Here is a 16,252-nt window from a genome sequence, read left to right as displayed (position 1 = left end):
TATTACAACAACATGTGGTTGAATGTTTAGTTAGAGATCATGTGATACTATTCCTAGACGTGCGTTTCTCTAATTCGTCTATGACAGGAGGTTCAAAAATTTATCAATGGTCATATCATTCAATCCAATTTGTGTTGGGATCGAACCCCGCACCAACACTTAACTTGTGTGTATATGGGAGAGAGTGCTGGAGCATAGAAATACTTCATAGTCCAGTTCATTTTGCATTGGAATCAGACTTAAACTCCGCACATGTTTGCACATGTACTCTAACTTGTATATGCGTGAAAGAGATTGAGCCCATGGGATCCCCATCGGACGATTGTGATCAAGTGACAAACGACAAAGAAACCTTTCACTATTTAATATTTGGTATATATTGACCATACTATTATCTACAGAATGGGGCTTTACATCCACCCCTGCTAAACCGATATTGGCCACACATGTAGTGATGGTGGTATCACTACAAGTTCAATGCCTTTAACGCAAGAGCAAGCATTTGGGTCACGCGATTCCATAAACCAAGATTGGTTCATTTCACAATGCACTTGTGCTGCCTCAGGTGACTTCACGACTAGTTTATAAAGCGAACCGGTTGTGAAGATCCCCATAACACAGTCAGTTATTATTTTGCCGGCCCAGTCTTCAAAGATGCTTATAGGGATAGGGTTTGCGTGCGTGCATTCATAGCGGTGAGTGTACGTGCGTTGTGAGTGTGTCTGTGTTGTACTGTGTAATAACAAAAAAAATATCAACTTCAAAAAACATAAAAAAAACTTCTTGCGGTTTTGGTGAGTCTATCTAATTAAAGTACTAAACTCCTGGTATGACGCCACCGTAGTAATCAACAATGATCTAGCACAAACAGTACAATCCCATCTCTTAAAAGGCTAAAAAAACATTGAATGATTGGTCGAAATAATTATTACAACATTTATTTGAATATATGATATTGCAACCTTACTAGTAGATAGCTAGTCTGGAAACAGAAATACAGATAACCTCAACTCTATCAACAATATGTACACACAGATAACAATAGTACATACATATCTAGCTAGTTGCTGCCTTTCCAAGAAGATAGTGGAGGCGTCTCTGAATCTCTCCAGGTGAATAAGGTGCTTTGGTAGCGTTCACCGTGGACGACATCCATGGCGGCATAGGACTCGAGCTCGGCCATCTCCTTCGGCGTGAGCTTCACCGACAGCGCTCCCAGGTTCTGGTTGAAGTTGGCGATTTTCGTTGTTCCAGGAATGGGGCAGACATCGCTTCCCTGGTGGTGAACCCAAGCCAGTGCGAGCTGCGATGATGTGCATCCTTTCCTCGCAGCCATCTGGCTCACACGCTCAAATATCAGCGCGTTTTTCTCCATGTTCTCTGGCTGAAATCTTGGTAGAGTCTGAAAGATCATATATATCGAATGGCATTACAATACATTCCGTACATGATGAAGCACAATATATAGTCTCTTGGAGTTGGATGGATCATGTGGATTATGGATAGGAATAGGGGATAGGTCACCGTACCTTGCGGAAATCGTCGTCCGGCAGGTCACTGACAAGTTTGGCTCCACTGGAGAAGAACCCTCTGCCCAGTGGACTGTATGCCACAATTCCAATTCCAAGTTCTCTGAAAATTGAGAGAACAGACAGAGTATGTACCTTGGCTTCTGATCCATCCACAACAAACTGAGTTTTCCATTCTTAGGTACCAAAACAAACAATGTGGGGATATATATGTACCTGCAGGTTGGGATTATATCTTGTTCAGCGTCTCTTGTCCAGAGAGACCACTCCAGCTGGACGGCGGTGATCGGATGAACTGCGTGCGCTCTTCTGATCGTTGATGCCGACGCTTCCGATAGCCCGATGTATTTGATCTTGCCTTCTTCAACCAACTTCTTGAGCTCACCCATCTGCATATATAGTTATATACAAGTTTCAGAGAATGCAAGCATTAGTGCAACTTGTCAACGCATGAACTCAATGCAAGTACTCCTACGCGACTGACCAATTAACTCACCGTGACCTCGACAGGCACCGTGGTGTCGATGCGGTGCTGGTAGTAGAGGTCGATGCAGTCGACGCCGAGCCGCCGGAGGCTGCCCTCACACGCCGCCCGCACGTACGCCGGGTCACCACGGACTCCCCTGAAGTCGGGCGTGGCGCCGAACTTGGTGGCCACCTGCAACTGCTCCCGCACAGCCCCACCGCGGAGCGCCTTGCCGATGAGGACCTCGTTGGTGTGCGGGCCGTAGATGTCAGAGGTGTCGAGGAAGGTGATCCCGGCCGCGATGGCGTGGCGGAGGAGCGCCACCATGTCGGCCTCGGGCTTGCGCTCGCCATATGCCGCCGACATGCCCATGCAGCCCAGGCCCTGCGACGAGACCTCCAGCCCCTGCGAGCCCAGCTTCATCATGCGTGGCCGCGGCGGCGAGACACACGCCGGAGCTGGTGCTGCCGCCATGATATTGCTGGTCTCGCTGGCCTTGCTCTACGTTTCTCTTGTTGGCGTTGGGTGCACGGTGCAGTAGTAGGCCGTAGTGCGGTCGTTGTCGCGTTCCCGTGCACGGCTATTTGTACGTACCCTGCAGCTGGCGTCACGGCGTGTGTCAGATCGTCGGCTACCTGTGCACGGGACGTACTTTTCAAAATATTGAAAGCCGGCCACACATAAAAGTCCAGCAAAAGTCCTCGGTAACACGTTTCCCTGAAAAAATTTCTTCTCAATTTCTTCTAGAGATGGGTTGTTTAGCGTGTTTCCTGTCTTGTATCTGAAGGTAGATAGTTTGTTATGGTTGTATCTATCCTTTGTACCTGAATTGTTGTACAAACCACACTAGCTAGGACTGTTCCTGGTTTCTATAAACACCCAACCAAGACGTCAGGGAGGGGCAACTTGTTTACTCCTTTCACACGAAGTTGACAAATATTCTCTTTGTTTCTGAATATATATGAGGTTGAGAATATAACACTTTTAACTAACTAGCTTGTAATAAGCATCATGTATTTATAATTAAGCTAAGGGAGTATTAAAGTACAACAAACAAGCTCATCCAACATAAACTGAGTCTATGAATGTTACATTTTTTGTTGCGAACGATGTAAATTTATGTTTGTATATATGTATTCCGACAGGGAGGAAAGCCCTTGGTAATCATCTTGGAAATCATTCTACAACGTTATCAGGCACCTACTTCTCGTGTAATGGTTTCTTGGTTGCTTGTTTCGGTTGATGTATGTCTCTACTCATGATGGACCAAAATCGTGAAGTTCTCCATGAGACCTCGTCTGACCATGCATATTATTATATCGTATTTGAATCTTGTCACATTATGAGGTTATGGCGATCATAGCATGAACAATATATATCTTTTGTCTACTTATATTGACCACCGCGTGCATTTTGGCGGCTCAAATGAATTTCTTCACATATCCTGGATAAATAAAAAGAGATATTGTGCCTTGGTTTCATGTACATCCATGACCCGTCCATCAGTATCCCATAACCAAAACATATAATTACTTAAAAATATATGCATTTAAAGTCATAAATTGAACTTTAAAATCATCGACTAGCAATCTAGATCATGATATGTAGATCTAGATGTAAATTTACAAACACATTATTTTCATTAAACAAAAAAAAAATCACCACTCTGTCACACACTCTTCCTCTCCATGCATGGCTGCATATATGCATCTAGAAACATCTTCATTCATGGACAACCTTTTATAATCCTATGAAGGAATAAGAAATCTTGACAAAATAACTAGGGATCACTACCGGAAAAACGTCCTTTGCCTAGAGCCGCAATTTTTGCCGAGAGCAAAAACGCGGGATCTCGGCAAAGAAACCGTTTGCCGAGCGCGGCTCTCGGCAAACACGGGCCGTCGGGAACTCACAAGATTGCCGTGGGCCTGCATCTCGGCAAACAACAACTCTCGGCGAAGTGGGCCATTTTGCCGAGAGCCCCGCTCGGCAAAAAATGACCTTCGGCAAAATGGGCCTTTGCCGTGGGCCGCACTCTCGGCAAAATCAGGCTCTCGGCAAAACATTGCCGTGGGCCCATCGCCGTGACTTGCCCTAACGGCGTCACCACTTTGCCGAGAGCCCCAACGTTATGGCTCTCGGCAAAACTGTTTGCCGAGAGCTGCTCTCGGCGAATATTTGCCGAGAGCCCCTCCCAGGCTCTCGGCAAACGTGGTTTCTATATTTCATGTGCATGTGTTTCTCTTCTCCTAACTCTCTCCAATTAAATTGTTTTTTCTTTCATATGCTCCAAACTTTTTTTCTCTATACACATACTACAGGTTGTACTCAATATTAAAATTTTGTGTATTTTTGTAATTATTTGCTATATATAATTAATTAATTGCATTTCAAGGAGTTTTTTTAATCGATTAAAATTTGAACAGCGATTGATTTAAACACGGGAACAAATTAAGTAGAAAATGATATTCATGCTATTTATGCATTATTGGGGGCAAATAACATCTTGTTGACGTTTTTTTCACCTTTTATTTTACGAATCGAAGACCACGAACATATGTCGCCGAACGATTTAAAAATTCTTAATAAAAGGAAACGAATTCGGAAAATTGTGATAGTTGCAATGAAGTCATGGTATCACACTTGGAGGCTGTGGTAAAAAATTGAAAATGTTTTGCGCAAGTGGTTGTGTATGATTCTTATAATCTGAGACATCTCCGAATAAGTTTCATAAAGTTGAGAAGGATCCACTAGGATTTTCAAACAATGTCACGGTCGAATTAGTTTTGGAGTTCCAAACTTTTTGTATAGCCATTAGAGAGCATAAGTTGCAACACGACAAAATTTCGTATTTTTCCGGAGCCGTTTGCTATTTATTAATTTTTTTTGGATATTCTTTGCCGAGAGCTTCAGGGGATTGCTCTCGGCAAAGCTTCTTTGCCGAGAGCAACTGGGCCCGCTCTCGGCGCAGATTTCTTTTTTTTTTTACCTAGCCTGGATCAATGGTTTGCCGAGAGCTGGCTCTCGGCGAATAGGTTTGCCGAGAGCTGGCTCTCGGCGAATAGGTTTGCTGAGAGCTGCTCTCGGCAAATATTTAATTTTTTTTGAGAAATATCATTTTTTGTTCAGTTTGTTAGACGAATAAAAAATATTTTAAAAAACTTTTCTTTGCCGAGAGTAGCTCTCGGCAAACAATAATTTTTTTTTAAATATTTTTTTGTGCAGTTAGCTAGTTAAAATTTTTGAACGAAATTTGAAAAAAAAAACTTTGCCTAGAGCCGGATCGGACGGCTCTCGGCAAAGGTGGAAGGTTTGCCGAGAGCCTCCCAGATCTGGCTCTCGGCAAAGTGCCTTCCCACTTAACCGTTTCGGGCCTTATCTCTCTCACTCTCTCGCCGCCGCAGCCCCGCAAACCCGCTCCTGCTCGCCCCAGCCCGCCACGCCTGGCCGCGCGCGCTGCCGCCGCCGCGAGCCACGCCGTTGCCGCGAGCTACGCCGCCGCCCGAGCCACGCCGCCGCCTGAGCCACACCGCCTCCGCAGCCCAGCCGCGCGCGTTGCAGCCACCGCTCCGCCCGAGCCTCGCCGCCGCCACGAGCCACGCCGTCGCCGCGAGCTACGCCGCCGCCCGAGCCACGCCACCGCCGCAGCCCGGCCAGCCCGCCCCAGCCCCTCCACGGCCGGCCAGGCCGTCCAAGCCCGCCCAGCCCCAGCCACGCCACGCCCCTCCTCTCCCGCCCCGCCGCGCGCGCCCCTCCTCGTCCTCGCCCTCAGGCTCGTCCTCGCCCGCGCCCTGACTCGCCCTCGCGCGCGCCCCGATTCGCCCTCGTCCTCGCCCGCGCCCCTCCTCATCCTCGCCCTCGGGCTCGTCCTCGCCCGCGCTCTGACTCGCCCTCGCGCGCGCCTCGACTCGCCCTCGGCCTCGGCCTCGTCCTCACCGTCGGCCTCGGCCTCGGCCTCGTCCTTGCCGTTGGCCTCACCCTCGCCCTCGCCATCGCCGCGGAGAGGAACAAGGTATACTAAGTAGTATTAGTGGTAGTAGTAGTGAGTAGTAGTTAGTAGTTGTAGTAGTGGTATTAGTAGTGGTATTAGTAGTAGTTGGTAGTTAGTAGTTGTAGTAGTGGTATTAGTAGTGGTAGTAGTAGTTAGTGTAGTTGTAGTTGTAGTTGTAGTAGTTAGAGTAGTAGTAGTTGATACTTAAGCTGCATGTGGTTCCTTGATATATATGTGGTTGTCGGCCATCGTGCCGTGGTTTTCTTTCAGGTTTGGAAACCTCACCGTTCAGGGGAGATGCTGCCCAATTTTTGAGTTGACGTTATTTTCCTTCTTTCTTTCTTTTTGCAGGAGCCGAGTCGGAGTACCCCGGTGTCCCCAGGTCTGCCCGCACCGCGTCGCCTCACCACTGCACCGACCCGCCACGGCCCCGCTAGCCTGACTTCACCGCCACCTGAGGTATAACCACTCTTTCTTTGTCCTGGTCATGTATCTCCATGTAACCCAGTTAGGTGTCTCCCGTTCGAAAGAGATACGGTTAGAAATATGCAGATCTTTGCATATCAATAACCGTATCTGTTTCGAATTGTCCACGTTTTTTTGGACAACCCGAGGATGCGCAGATGGTGTTAGTTTCCATGGTCTGCTCTGATCCGAGACAGAGTTTCGACAGTACCTTCCTGTTGGGTAGGCTTGAATTGTTCTTATATCTATCAATGTACTTGATGTCGTACAGGTGCCTCCTGGCTGGTGCGCCAATAAAACGCGGGCCTGGCAGATGATGGTCGACAGGTGGGTGAGTGGCAATTGGGCGGATAACCACACCGTCCTCCGGGAACGGCGTTTGCTAATGCCAGGTGTATCACACCACCAGGGCAACCTTAACATCCACGAATTCGGGGCTAGATGGGTACGTGACTTGGTGTAGCTTCATTTATTCTTTTAGACATTTTTTCCTGCATGATTTATAATCGTCTTGTTTTTCTCGCAGTCGGCTGCACATCAAAACCAGCCATGTGGAGAGCTCAAGTCATGGGTTCTGGCCCACAAGGGCAAGGCGACAGACAACATCGAATGGAACCCGGACGACCCAGCCGAGTCGTTCACCAATGAGAGCATCCCCGAGCGCATCAGTCAGTACACCGAGGCGGCAAGGGGAGTCCATGGGGCAGACTGGGATCCGCACACCGCAGACATTGACGGCGACATCGTCATGAGGGTGGGAGGAGGCAAGAAGCATGGGCGGTACCTCATCGGCAACAGCACGCTCGACCCGCACACCACTCCCACTCTCTCACAGGTCCGGACAAGCAGCACGAGTGGTAGCGTGCCCATACGCCCAAGGCAGGACACTTCGACGCATCGTGTGGCAGCACTACAGGTTATTTCTGTTTTATTCGTCGTTCATTGGTTTTACATTCCTCGAAATTGCTTGTAACAATGCGGTGAAAAATTATAGGCCCAGGTGCATGCGCTCGAGGAGCATAAGGCTAGGGTGGAGGAAGAGCGACAGAGGGAGCGGGAGGCCGAGCGACAGAGGTGGGAGGCCGAGCGGGCGAGGTTTGACGCCTTGGCTCAGTACGTGGCAAGTCTTGGCGTCACGATGGGTCGTCCAGCGCCACTAGAGTTGTTCGCTCCTCCACCGCCTTACCCATACCCACCTTACTCATACATGAGTTCAACTTCTCTAACAAAAGCTCTTTACTGTGCATGTCGGCCATCGTGCCGTTGATATGTGATGGGAGGCCTTCGTGCCATTGATATATATGTGTGCCGGCCATCGTGTCGTTGATATGTGGTGGGCGGCCATCGTGCCGTTGGTTTTCTTGCAGGTTTTGGAAACCCCACCGTGTAGGGAAGGTGCTGCCGAAATTTTGATGTGTCTAGGCTTAGATTACAATTTTATACCTAGTTCTGCAAATTTTGACTTGTCTACGCTTAGATTACAATTATATGCCTTAGTATTACTATAATTACTAATTTTTCTTCTCCTTTGTGCAGAATCAATCGGCGGGTTCGAATGATGTGCCTGAGCAGCCGCCGTCGGGAGGGTCGTGGCACCAACCGTATCCACAACTTCCGCCGCATCAGCAGCCGTCGGGAGGGTCGGGGTACCAGCCGCATCAGCAGCCGCATCAGCCGCCGTCGGGGTACCAGCCGCTGCATCAGCAGCCACCGTCGGGGTACCAACCGCCGCAGCAGCAGCCGCCGTCGGGAGGGTCGGGGGGTGGGAGCCTTGGGGGTGAGCCTGTTGTTCTTCATCATGTATTAGCACTTTGTGACATGAATTTGTGTGAGATGAACTTAGCACTTTGAGATGGACATGTGTTTAGATGGATGACATATTTGTGATATATGTGATGTGGATGACATATTTGTGATATATGTGATGTGGATGATGTGTTATATTTGTGAAATATGTGTTGTTGAAGCTGGAAATATAAACAAAAATAAAAAAAATGCTCTCTGGACTCTTTGCCGAGAGTAGGGCTCTCGGCAAATCTTCCTCTTTGCCGAGAGCCTAGCTCTCGGCACATCTGCCTCTTTGCCGAGAGCTTGGTTCTCGGCTCTCGGCAAACCTATTTTTTTTTTGAAAACCGCCTCCGCAAATATTTGTTTTTTTTAACAATTCTTTGCCGACGGTAGCTCTCGGCAAAGAAGTTCTTTGCCGACGGTCGCTCTCGGCAAAGAAGCTGTCACACCGTTAGCGTTCGGTTGGCCGTTACTAGGGCAACCCAGTTTGCCGAGAGCTATAGTTAGCCGAGAGCCTTGACATTACTCTCGGTAAATATTTTGCCGAGAGGGGCTCTCGGTAAAGAATCCTTTGCCGGTAGATGTTTTGCCGACGGCTCTTTGCCGAGAGCTGCTCTCGGCAAATAGGTTGCCGAGCGTGAACTCGTCTTTGCCGAGAGCTTCGGGCTCTCGGCAAAGGCTGGGAGTCCGGTAGTGGATTCATGTAAGCCTAATACAAGATAGTAAGCTGTGCAAAAAAATCATTCTAAATTAATAACAAAATAGAAAATTGACCATAATTTAAAATATTTATGAGATGAAAACCGTAATTAATCAAAGAAAATTATGAGTAAATTTCAAAAATATATTATGGATGGCATCGTCTTACCTAAACCTGTTAATAAAGCCTATCGAGATAGAAGAAGAAGAAGGCGAATGGGGGCGATCACAGTGGCGATCTCGGTGGCGATCTTCTCCGTTGTGCCTCCCCACTATGTCTTTGCCTAGCTCTCTGCGGCCATGGATCTTCCGGGCCTCAGCTTTACGCCTGGGCATGTGGTCGAAGCAGAGATCATTAGCAGATTTGGTTCCCCGGTTTGTCATGATCCCTCTACCTTGTTCTTTCTTTTGGGCGTTGCCAATTCCGTTTGACTGAATCTTCAGCTGCAACCATCCTCCAATCGGTTATTTGAGGTGATGCCTCTTGTTTTCGGATTTGTGCTCTTGGGGAATGTGGGTTCCAGTTCTTGGTTTCTTCTCCGGCTGTGGGCATCCATATATACAAGCTTCATTCCTTTGAGTGCTCCCTTTTCAAGCTCCACTTCAACCTCTAGCACAGTGGTGGTGCCAATTTTGCTTCTGAATTCCGTCACTGTGAAGCTGAGGAAGCAGTGCAATAATGGAGAACAATCTCACGGCGTTCATCTACCTCGCCGTTGACAGGAGCGCGGCCCCTCACCGGTACAAACAGGATTCCGATGGGGAATCGTCAATGGGTCAACAATTTTGGATTTGAATTCTGGTAAGGGCTCTCACCAATTCCATCAATCTCCCTGACATTCAGTCTTTACTCAACTAAATTTTGGCGTCAGATCTTCGGCCCAACGTTTATTTTCAACTAATGGGGCTAAAACTGGTATCTTGGGCAAGAGCCCGTTAGTCCAAGAAACCCGCCCATTGACCCTAGATTTTCAGCTGTGGGGGCCTTATCTAGTCTGCACTCGTTGCTTGGCCCATGACCATTTAAGGGCCCAATGCACAAATCGGTTCTGTTGCAGGGCCTACTTTCGCTTTGGTCACGATTCATGCAGCTGTCATTTCGTGCCTCGATCAACACGCCTCCCCGTTGATTCCTCAGATACGGGATTTGGTATTTCCCATATCAGCCCCTTACCCTATGACAGATGATCCCCACCCGCGACGCTTCACTTCCTTTGGAAATTACTTTTATCACTCTACCGGCATTACTCCTCCCCCTGTTATCGTCCCTTGCTCTCATTCCTGGCGTATAGAGTTTGAGGACGACGGTGACGCACACAAGTCTCAAGTGCTTCTCGCTGTCCTGTCTTCTAGAGTTTCGGTGAGTTTGCCTCTACTGTTCTTGGCATTCCTTCTCCGAAGTCTAATGTTCATGTTTTGCGGGAGGGAAAACCCCAATCACTACAGTGACTCCTCCATCTCTGCAGTGCATGATGGCTTTTCGCTTTGTCGATCCAACTCCTTTTATGCCTTTGGGAGCCCAGCGACAGATGGTAGATGGTCGTCCGATCATGAGACGCATAGTGATTGGCCATGTTGCATGTGCAACGCAACAATGATGTTTCCATCATAGTTCTACACCTAATGCCTCAGGGGCCAATCAATTTCATGAATATCTACAACATCTTGGAAGACTTTCTTCATAATTAAACACAGAGGTATTGGCTTTCGCTCTATGCAGCCGTGTCCCTTCGGTCAGGCATATGTCAGATTCAACTTCATCTTTGAAAGGGGTTTGCTTATCCAGACAAGCCACCATCAGTATGATAATGGTTCCATCTCTTTCCTCCCCATAACAGAGCATGGAATAATCATACTGCTATTATGACCTATTAAGTTTGGATTATGATGCTTGGCCTAAACTTGGATCTCTGGACTCGACCTTTGATAGGAAAGTCAGTTTCTTCTGTCGGTCGGCTATTAATTTGGGAGGAGGACCTTCTATATGTCTCGGGCAGTTGTGAAGGTCAGAGTGTCAAGTACGGAAGAGATTCCATGGTTTTTCATTTTCACTGAGGGCACCAACTTTGAGTCAAACACTTGGAGTGTGCAATGTGAAATCTTGCAAGCTGCGATGTTAGGGGGAGGTGCTCAGGATGAAGATTTTCCCCTTGATGATGATGACTTCGACCCCCAAGAATTTCACTTCCATGGATTTGGACAGCCTGGTAAAGGTCCACCAGCTTCACCACCAGTCAACATTCCGGTCTTGAGGCCATGGGGGTCAGGAGTCTGGTCAAATGGTCAAGCTGATCAAGTGCCATACAATGAAGAGATCCCTCATTTGATACCAATTAATGAAGTCTCAATTGCTAATGCTCCATGTAACAACCCCAAAAATCATAAAGCCAAAAATCCCAACTTTCAAAAACTTTTTCGAGAAACCATTGCCTGATGAGTGATGCATGCTTGGAAGCCACCCTAGTTACAGAAGTAGCACCTAAGCTAGATGTTTGAGCATTTGGATTAATCCAAAACTTATGAGTTGCTTCTTTTGATTCTTATGCGTTGTTAATTAAAAACCTTAAACAAATATTGTTGTGTGTGTGGGCCTAGGCACTGGCTTGACCAAGAGACCCTAAGGTTGACCTAAGTGGACTCCACTAGGGTTGTATACATGTATGAAATGCATGTATGCATGTATAGGTGCCTAGAAATGAGAAGAGAAGTAGAAATAGAATTAGAAAAGGGAGAAGGAAATAGGAAGGAAATAGAGAAAGGGAAAGAAGCCCAGTCGTCTTAGACTTACTCCAATAGATTACCCATATGGGCACCCAAACCCAAAATAGGTAGCAGGAGACCTAAAATTAGCCTCTAACAGAGTACCTATACGGGAGACTCATATTGGGTTGCCTGAGAGGCATAACCCAAATATGAGTATCATCTCTCCTGGAAACCCATTTGCAGAAAGGATTCTATTTTGGGTTCTGTTGTTGGAGAAGATGTTGAATGAGTATCGAACATTTTGGCTGTAGCGCTACCCAAACGTTAAATAAGTCTTGTATTTTAGGTGTTGTTGTTGGAGATAGTCTTAGCACGTGCGCCGGCCCAACAGAGCACCCGGCCCAGCACCCCCTCCCGCATGCCCACTCGCCCGATGGCACCCGCGCAATTCCCGTTTTCCCCGGCCAAAGGCGCTTCGCCAGATGCGCCCTTGCTCTCTCCCTCTCACCCGAGGCTGATAGGTGGACCCGATGACCCCACACACCTGTCATCCCCTTCTTCCCCCACCCCCTCCTCTGCTTTTCACCCGCGCTCACCGGCGAGGATCCGAAGACGCCCGTGCCATCACGACCGTATGTGCGAACCACCGCCTTGGATGCCCTCTTGGATGGCGGCCATGTCACCGATCCACGCCCCTCCCAGCTGACGCCACCGGGCGTGGCCCCGCCGTGCTAACGATGCCGACGTCACCTACTGCCAGCTGCCCTTGACCGACGCCGCTCAAAAATTGGAGGCACCAAAGCCCCCGCGGCCCTCTGCCATGCCTCGAACCCTAGCCCTGAAGCCACTATCACCGCCACGTGCCCCTCCGTGCGCTGCCGTCCGCTGTCTGCCATGGCTGCCACGCGGCAATAAGAACCCGCACTAGAGCCCCGGCTTCCTCTACCACACCCCGCCGCCTCTGGTAACCACACCCACGCCACGTCCAATGCCTAGAGGAGAGTTGAGAGAAGAAGGACGGTCCGCTGCCGCCAGAGTCCGCCAGGAGTCGCCGGAGTCCGCCAAGATTCGCCGGAGCTGGAGACGTCGCCCCGGATCGACTACAGCAGTGTAGCCGCTCTCCCTGCACCGCACCGACTCGCCATGGCCTCGACTACTCACCCCTGCATCGCCATCCTATCACTGTTGAGCCCACGGTGAGCCGTGCCTTCCTTCCCTGTCACCGGAGTCGGCCGCCGTCGTGGCTTCCCAACCCGAGATGCATGACGGCGCGGCACCAGCGCTTACAGACGAGGGCGGCACGGACGAGGCATGCGGGTTTGTCCGGCGGGAGGCGGAGGAGGATCTCTTCCAGGAGCTCGACAATCAGTTCCCGCGGCCGGCATGGTGGCAGAGGCGCGACCATGCTGCCCAATCAAATTCAACTAGGTCGCCGCGGATCGCTCGCCGCAGATCGGTGCTAGGGCGAGGGATTATTATGGTCTGTCCGATTCAACTAGGTCGTATCTAACACGGAGATTCTATATACAATGGGAATACGAGCTAGCCTGACAGAATTCACTGAATTGTATACGAAATCAAATTCCGAAATACTCCACGGTACAGAATCACACATAATGCATCATACATGCTTGGTTACAAAACAAGAGATAAATACACACGGCCATGCAGCGCACCAGCAACGTAGTACTTTTAACTTGAACTTAGATTACTCTCCGAGTGCAAAGGCAGCAGCATCAAAGGTGTCAGACAGGCCAGTGCCGGTCTTGAAGGTGACTTTCTCTGGCGATGCCTCGGGAACATATACCTCGACGACGCTGAGCCAGAGCATCAATTCCTTGGTCTTGACGCCAGTGATCTTGCTCAGCTTGCCCTTCTCGACGAATGCCGTGACCTCGGCGGCATAGGACACCGTCTGCTTGATCTTCTTGAATGTGTGCTCGACCTTCTTCTTTCCCTGCAGCAGCCACATGAACCCTGACTCGCGGTTGTACCCAAACTCCAGGATGTACGTCCTCCATTGGAAGCAGGCCCTTGGGGAGGCCGAGCTCCTCCAGCAGCTCAACAGACTTCTTCCTGCACGTGGCGTCTCCGGTGACAACCTCTGCACCGGCGCGGTGGCTCTCGATGGCCTGGGATGCCATGGTTTACAAGTGGAGCTGTGAGTAGCGGCAAGAAAGAGATACTGTAGTTGTAACTGTAGCTGGTTTGCTCTTGAGAGTAATGGAGTGTTTGTGTGATGGGAGATGGAGCAACATCACATATATAGGCAGGCAGCTTGTACAGACTGAGAAGCACTCCAAGACAACGTACATGCAGTCTTGTTTGACTTGGTTGGCAAAGGACGTCGAACTTGACGAGGACCATTCTGTTGTGCTTTCAGATCCTGCGTGCTGAACTACGAACTTGACTGTTTCTCTACGTATCTAGCTACTTGTAAATTAGTTTAAACTCCCACACGAGCAGCTAAGTTAGTAACTCATATTTTACACTGTTCGATTTCTCTCAATAAATTGTCAGTATTTTTTTCAACCATCATAAATTTTTTTACTTAAATTTAGCCTTGTGTCAGTTTAACTGAAAACAGGGTCCAAATCACTACTCTAAATTTCCAATCAGTGTGCGGGTTCACTATAATAATATATTTAAATTTCGCCTTTTATAATAACTGTATTTAAATATCGCTGGTTAACTTAGCTGCATAAGTAAATTTTGCTAATTCTTTCTAGACAATTATTTTAGCCATCCTCTGAAACCTCATCCTCTTCCCTTGATGTATAAAAAAAATCGAAAATCGACTCATAAAACATCAAAGTACATTATAATGTTACAACATCGTCATCAAAGGAAAAATACTATAATTAACACTTCTATTCTCAACAGGGACAATACTAAAATTAATACCTACAAGTATTTTTTGCAAGTAAATACTTATAGTATTTAATAATACAAGTTAATATGTCTGTAAGTATTTAATACAAGCTAAGATTTACCTCTGTAGGGCCTCAGGCTAATAATACAAGCTAATATGTCTGTAAGTATTTAAATAATTAAAGTATTTAATAATACAAGCTAAGATTTACCACTGTAGGGCCTGAGGCCAGCCTCAGCCTCATGCTGTGAGTCAAGGGCGGGGAGTGAGGGACCACGAACCTAGTAGGACCTAAATTAGGAGTGAAAGTCATGGATGTTGGACCCAAGAAATTTTCATACTCTAATATTATACTACTCCCTCCGTTCCAAATTATAATTTGTTGGACTTTTTTTACCCCAAGTTTGACCGCTCGTCTTATTCAAAAAAATTGTGCAAACACTGTCAAATATAAGTCATTCTTGAAGAACTTTTGTTAATAAAGAAAGCCACAACAAAAGAAGTGATATGTAGCATAAATTTTTGAATAAGACGAGTGGTCAAACTTGCGGTCAAAAAAGTCCAACAAACTATAATTTGGAACGGATTTAGTAGCAAACTCATGCATGCGTTACAATGGGACAAAAGAACTATGCAATGTTAATGGGAAACAACAACCAAAATGATGCATATCTATTTATGTTTCACTCTTTCCATAAAATTCCAAATCTATAATTTATTTTATGTTGGCCATGGTATCATAGTATATGTTAATGTTAACAATAATAAGACAATGTCATATTAAGCTTGTATCAAGTTAAAATCCAACTTTAAGAGATTTTTTTCTCATGTTGCAAAGAAGAGAAATATTTAGACGTAAACATATCTTAACTTTAGTTTTGATACTATCCATGTATTGCTATAATTAAATATAAAACTTTTTAACTTTTTTGAGGACCCATAAAAACATGTAATTCTAGTATCCGATTAAAGACAGCAAGCAGTTACTTACCGACGGGTCAATGAATGGTATGTCTCTGGTGATGATGATTATGATGTGAGATCTCACTCGATTTTTCACATGCCACGCTACTAGAATATGCAAGTTTCCCTCCAGTTTTTTTCTTTCCCTAGGAAAAATAGAATTTTCTAGGGAATGATTGCAGGGCTCATTTATTTGGACTAAATTAGACTCAATTCATGGTTTGATTACTGGTTGGACCATTGGCTGATCCAAATTTTAATAAGAATCAGTTTTTATTTCTAATCAAAACTACATCAACAATTTGTATTTATTAGGGAAAAACAGCTTTAAAGACCCATAATGTTGGCTTTATTGTTTGTCTTTGATGTTTATTAGAACTAGATAATACCCCGCGCGTTGCTGCGAGAATTTGTTACGGTGTACTTGAGAAGAATCTATGAACGGAGAATTGATAATACCAGCCAACAACAATATAGTGTGTTGCCATGAGATTTGAGAAATAAATTTAGATAAACAATTGATAGTAGTGTGAATATTATAAAAAGTAACACCATTTTAGTGGTCCATATTTTTACGGAACACTGTACAAACTTATCCCGATTTTGTTACCAACCACCGTACAAACTTATCCCGATTTTGTTACAAAGCACACTGTACAAACTTATCCCGATTTAGTTACAAAATTAGAACATGAGAATAAAATGAGTATGAAAGTAAATATTACTTCACTTTGGTCATTTTCTTTTTCTCCGCATCAACGGCTAGAACAAAAAGG

General features: G+C 46.8%; 1 protein-coding gene and 1 pseudogene across 1 annotated transcript; both read right to left on the bottom strand.

The window, feature by feature from the left end:
- Positions 1–909: 909 nt before the first annotated feature.
- Positions 910–2,537, bottom strand: LOC136541309 (probable aldo-keto reductase 3). The gene is made up of 4 exons (XM_066533137.1): positions 2,026–2,537; positions 1,746–1,918; positions 1,530–1,632; positions 910–1,402 (listed from the first exon to the last, which is right to left on the bottom strand). The coding sequence occupies exons 1-4, from the start codon at positions 2,467–2,469 to the stop codon at positions 1,061–1,063; spliced, it is 1,062 nt and encodes a 353-aa protein (XP_066389234.1). The 5' UTR covers positions 2,470–2,537; the 3' UTR covers positions 910–1,060.
- A 10,812-nt stretch (positions 2,538–13,349) lies between these two features.
- Positions 13,350–13,785, bottom strand: LOC136544874 (uncharacterized protein At5g01610-like; annotated as a pseudogene).
- Between the last annotated feature and the right edge of the window lie 2,467 nt (positions 13,786–16,252).

The sequence above is a fragment of the Miscanthus floridulus genome, chromosome 3 (assembly GCF_019320115.1).
Source record: "Miscanthus floridulus cultivar M001 chromosome 3, ASM1932011v1, whole genome shotgun sequence".
Taxonomy (NCBI): domain Eukaryota; kingdom Viridiplantae; phylum Streptophyta; class Magnoliopsida; order Poales; family Poaceae; genus Miscanthus; species Miscanthus floridulus.
This window is presented reverse-complemented; position numbering and strand designations above follow the sequence as displayed.

Coding starts and splice junctions, on each gene's coding strand:
- LOC136541309 (XM_066533137.1), bottom strand. CDS start 2,469: ATGGCGGCAGCACCAGCTCCGGCGTGTGTCTCGCCGCCGCGGCCACGC. Junction 1,919..2,025: donor CGGTGCCTGTCGAGGTCACG/GTGAGTTAATTG, acceptor CTATATATGCAG/ATGGGTGAGCTCAAGAAGTT. Junction 1,633..1,745: donor GATATAATCCCAACCTGCAG/GTACATATATAT, acceptor CTCAATTTTCAG/AGAACTTGGAATTGGAATTG.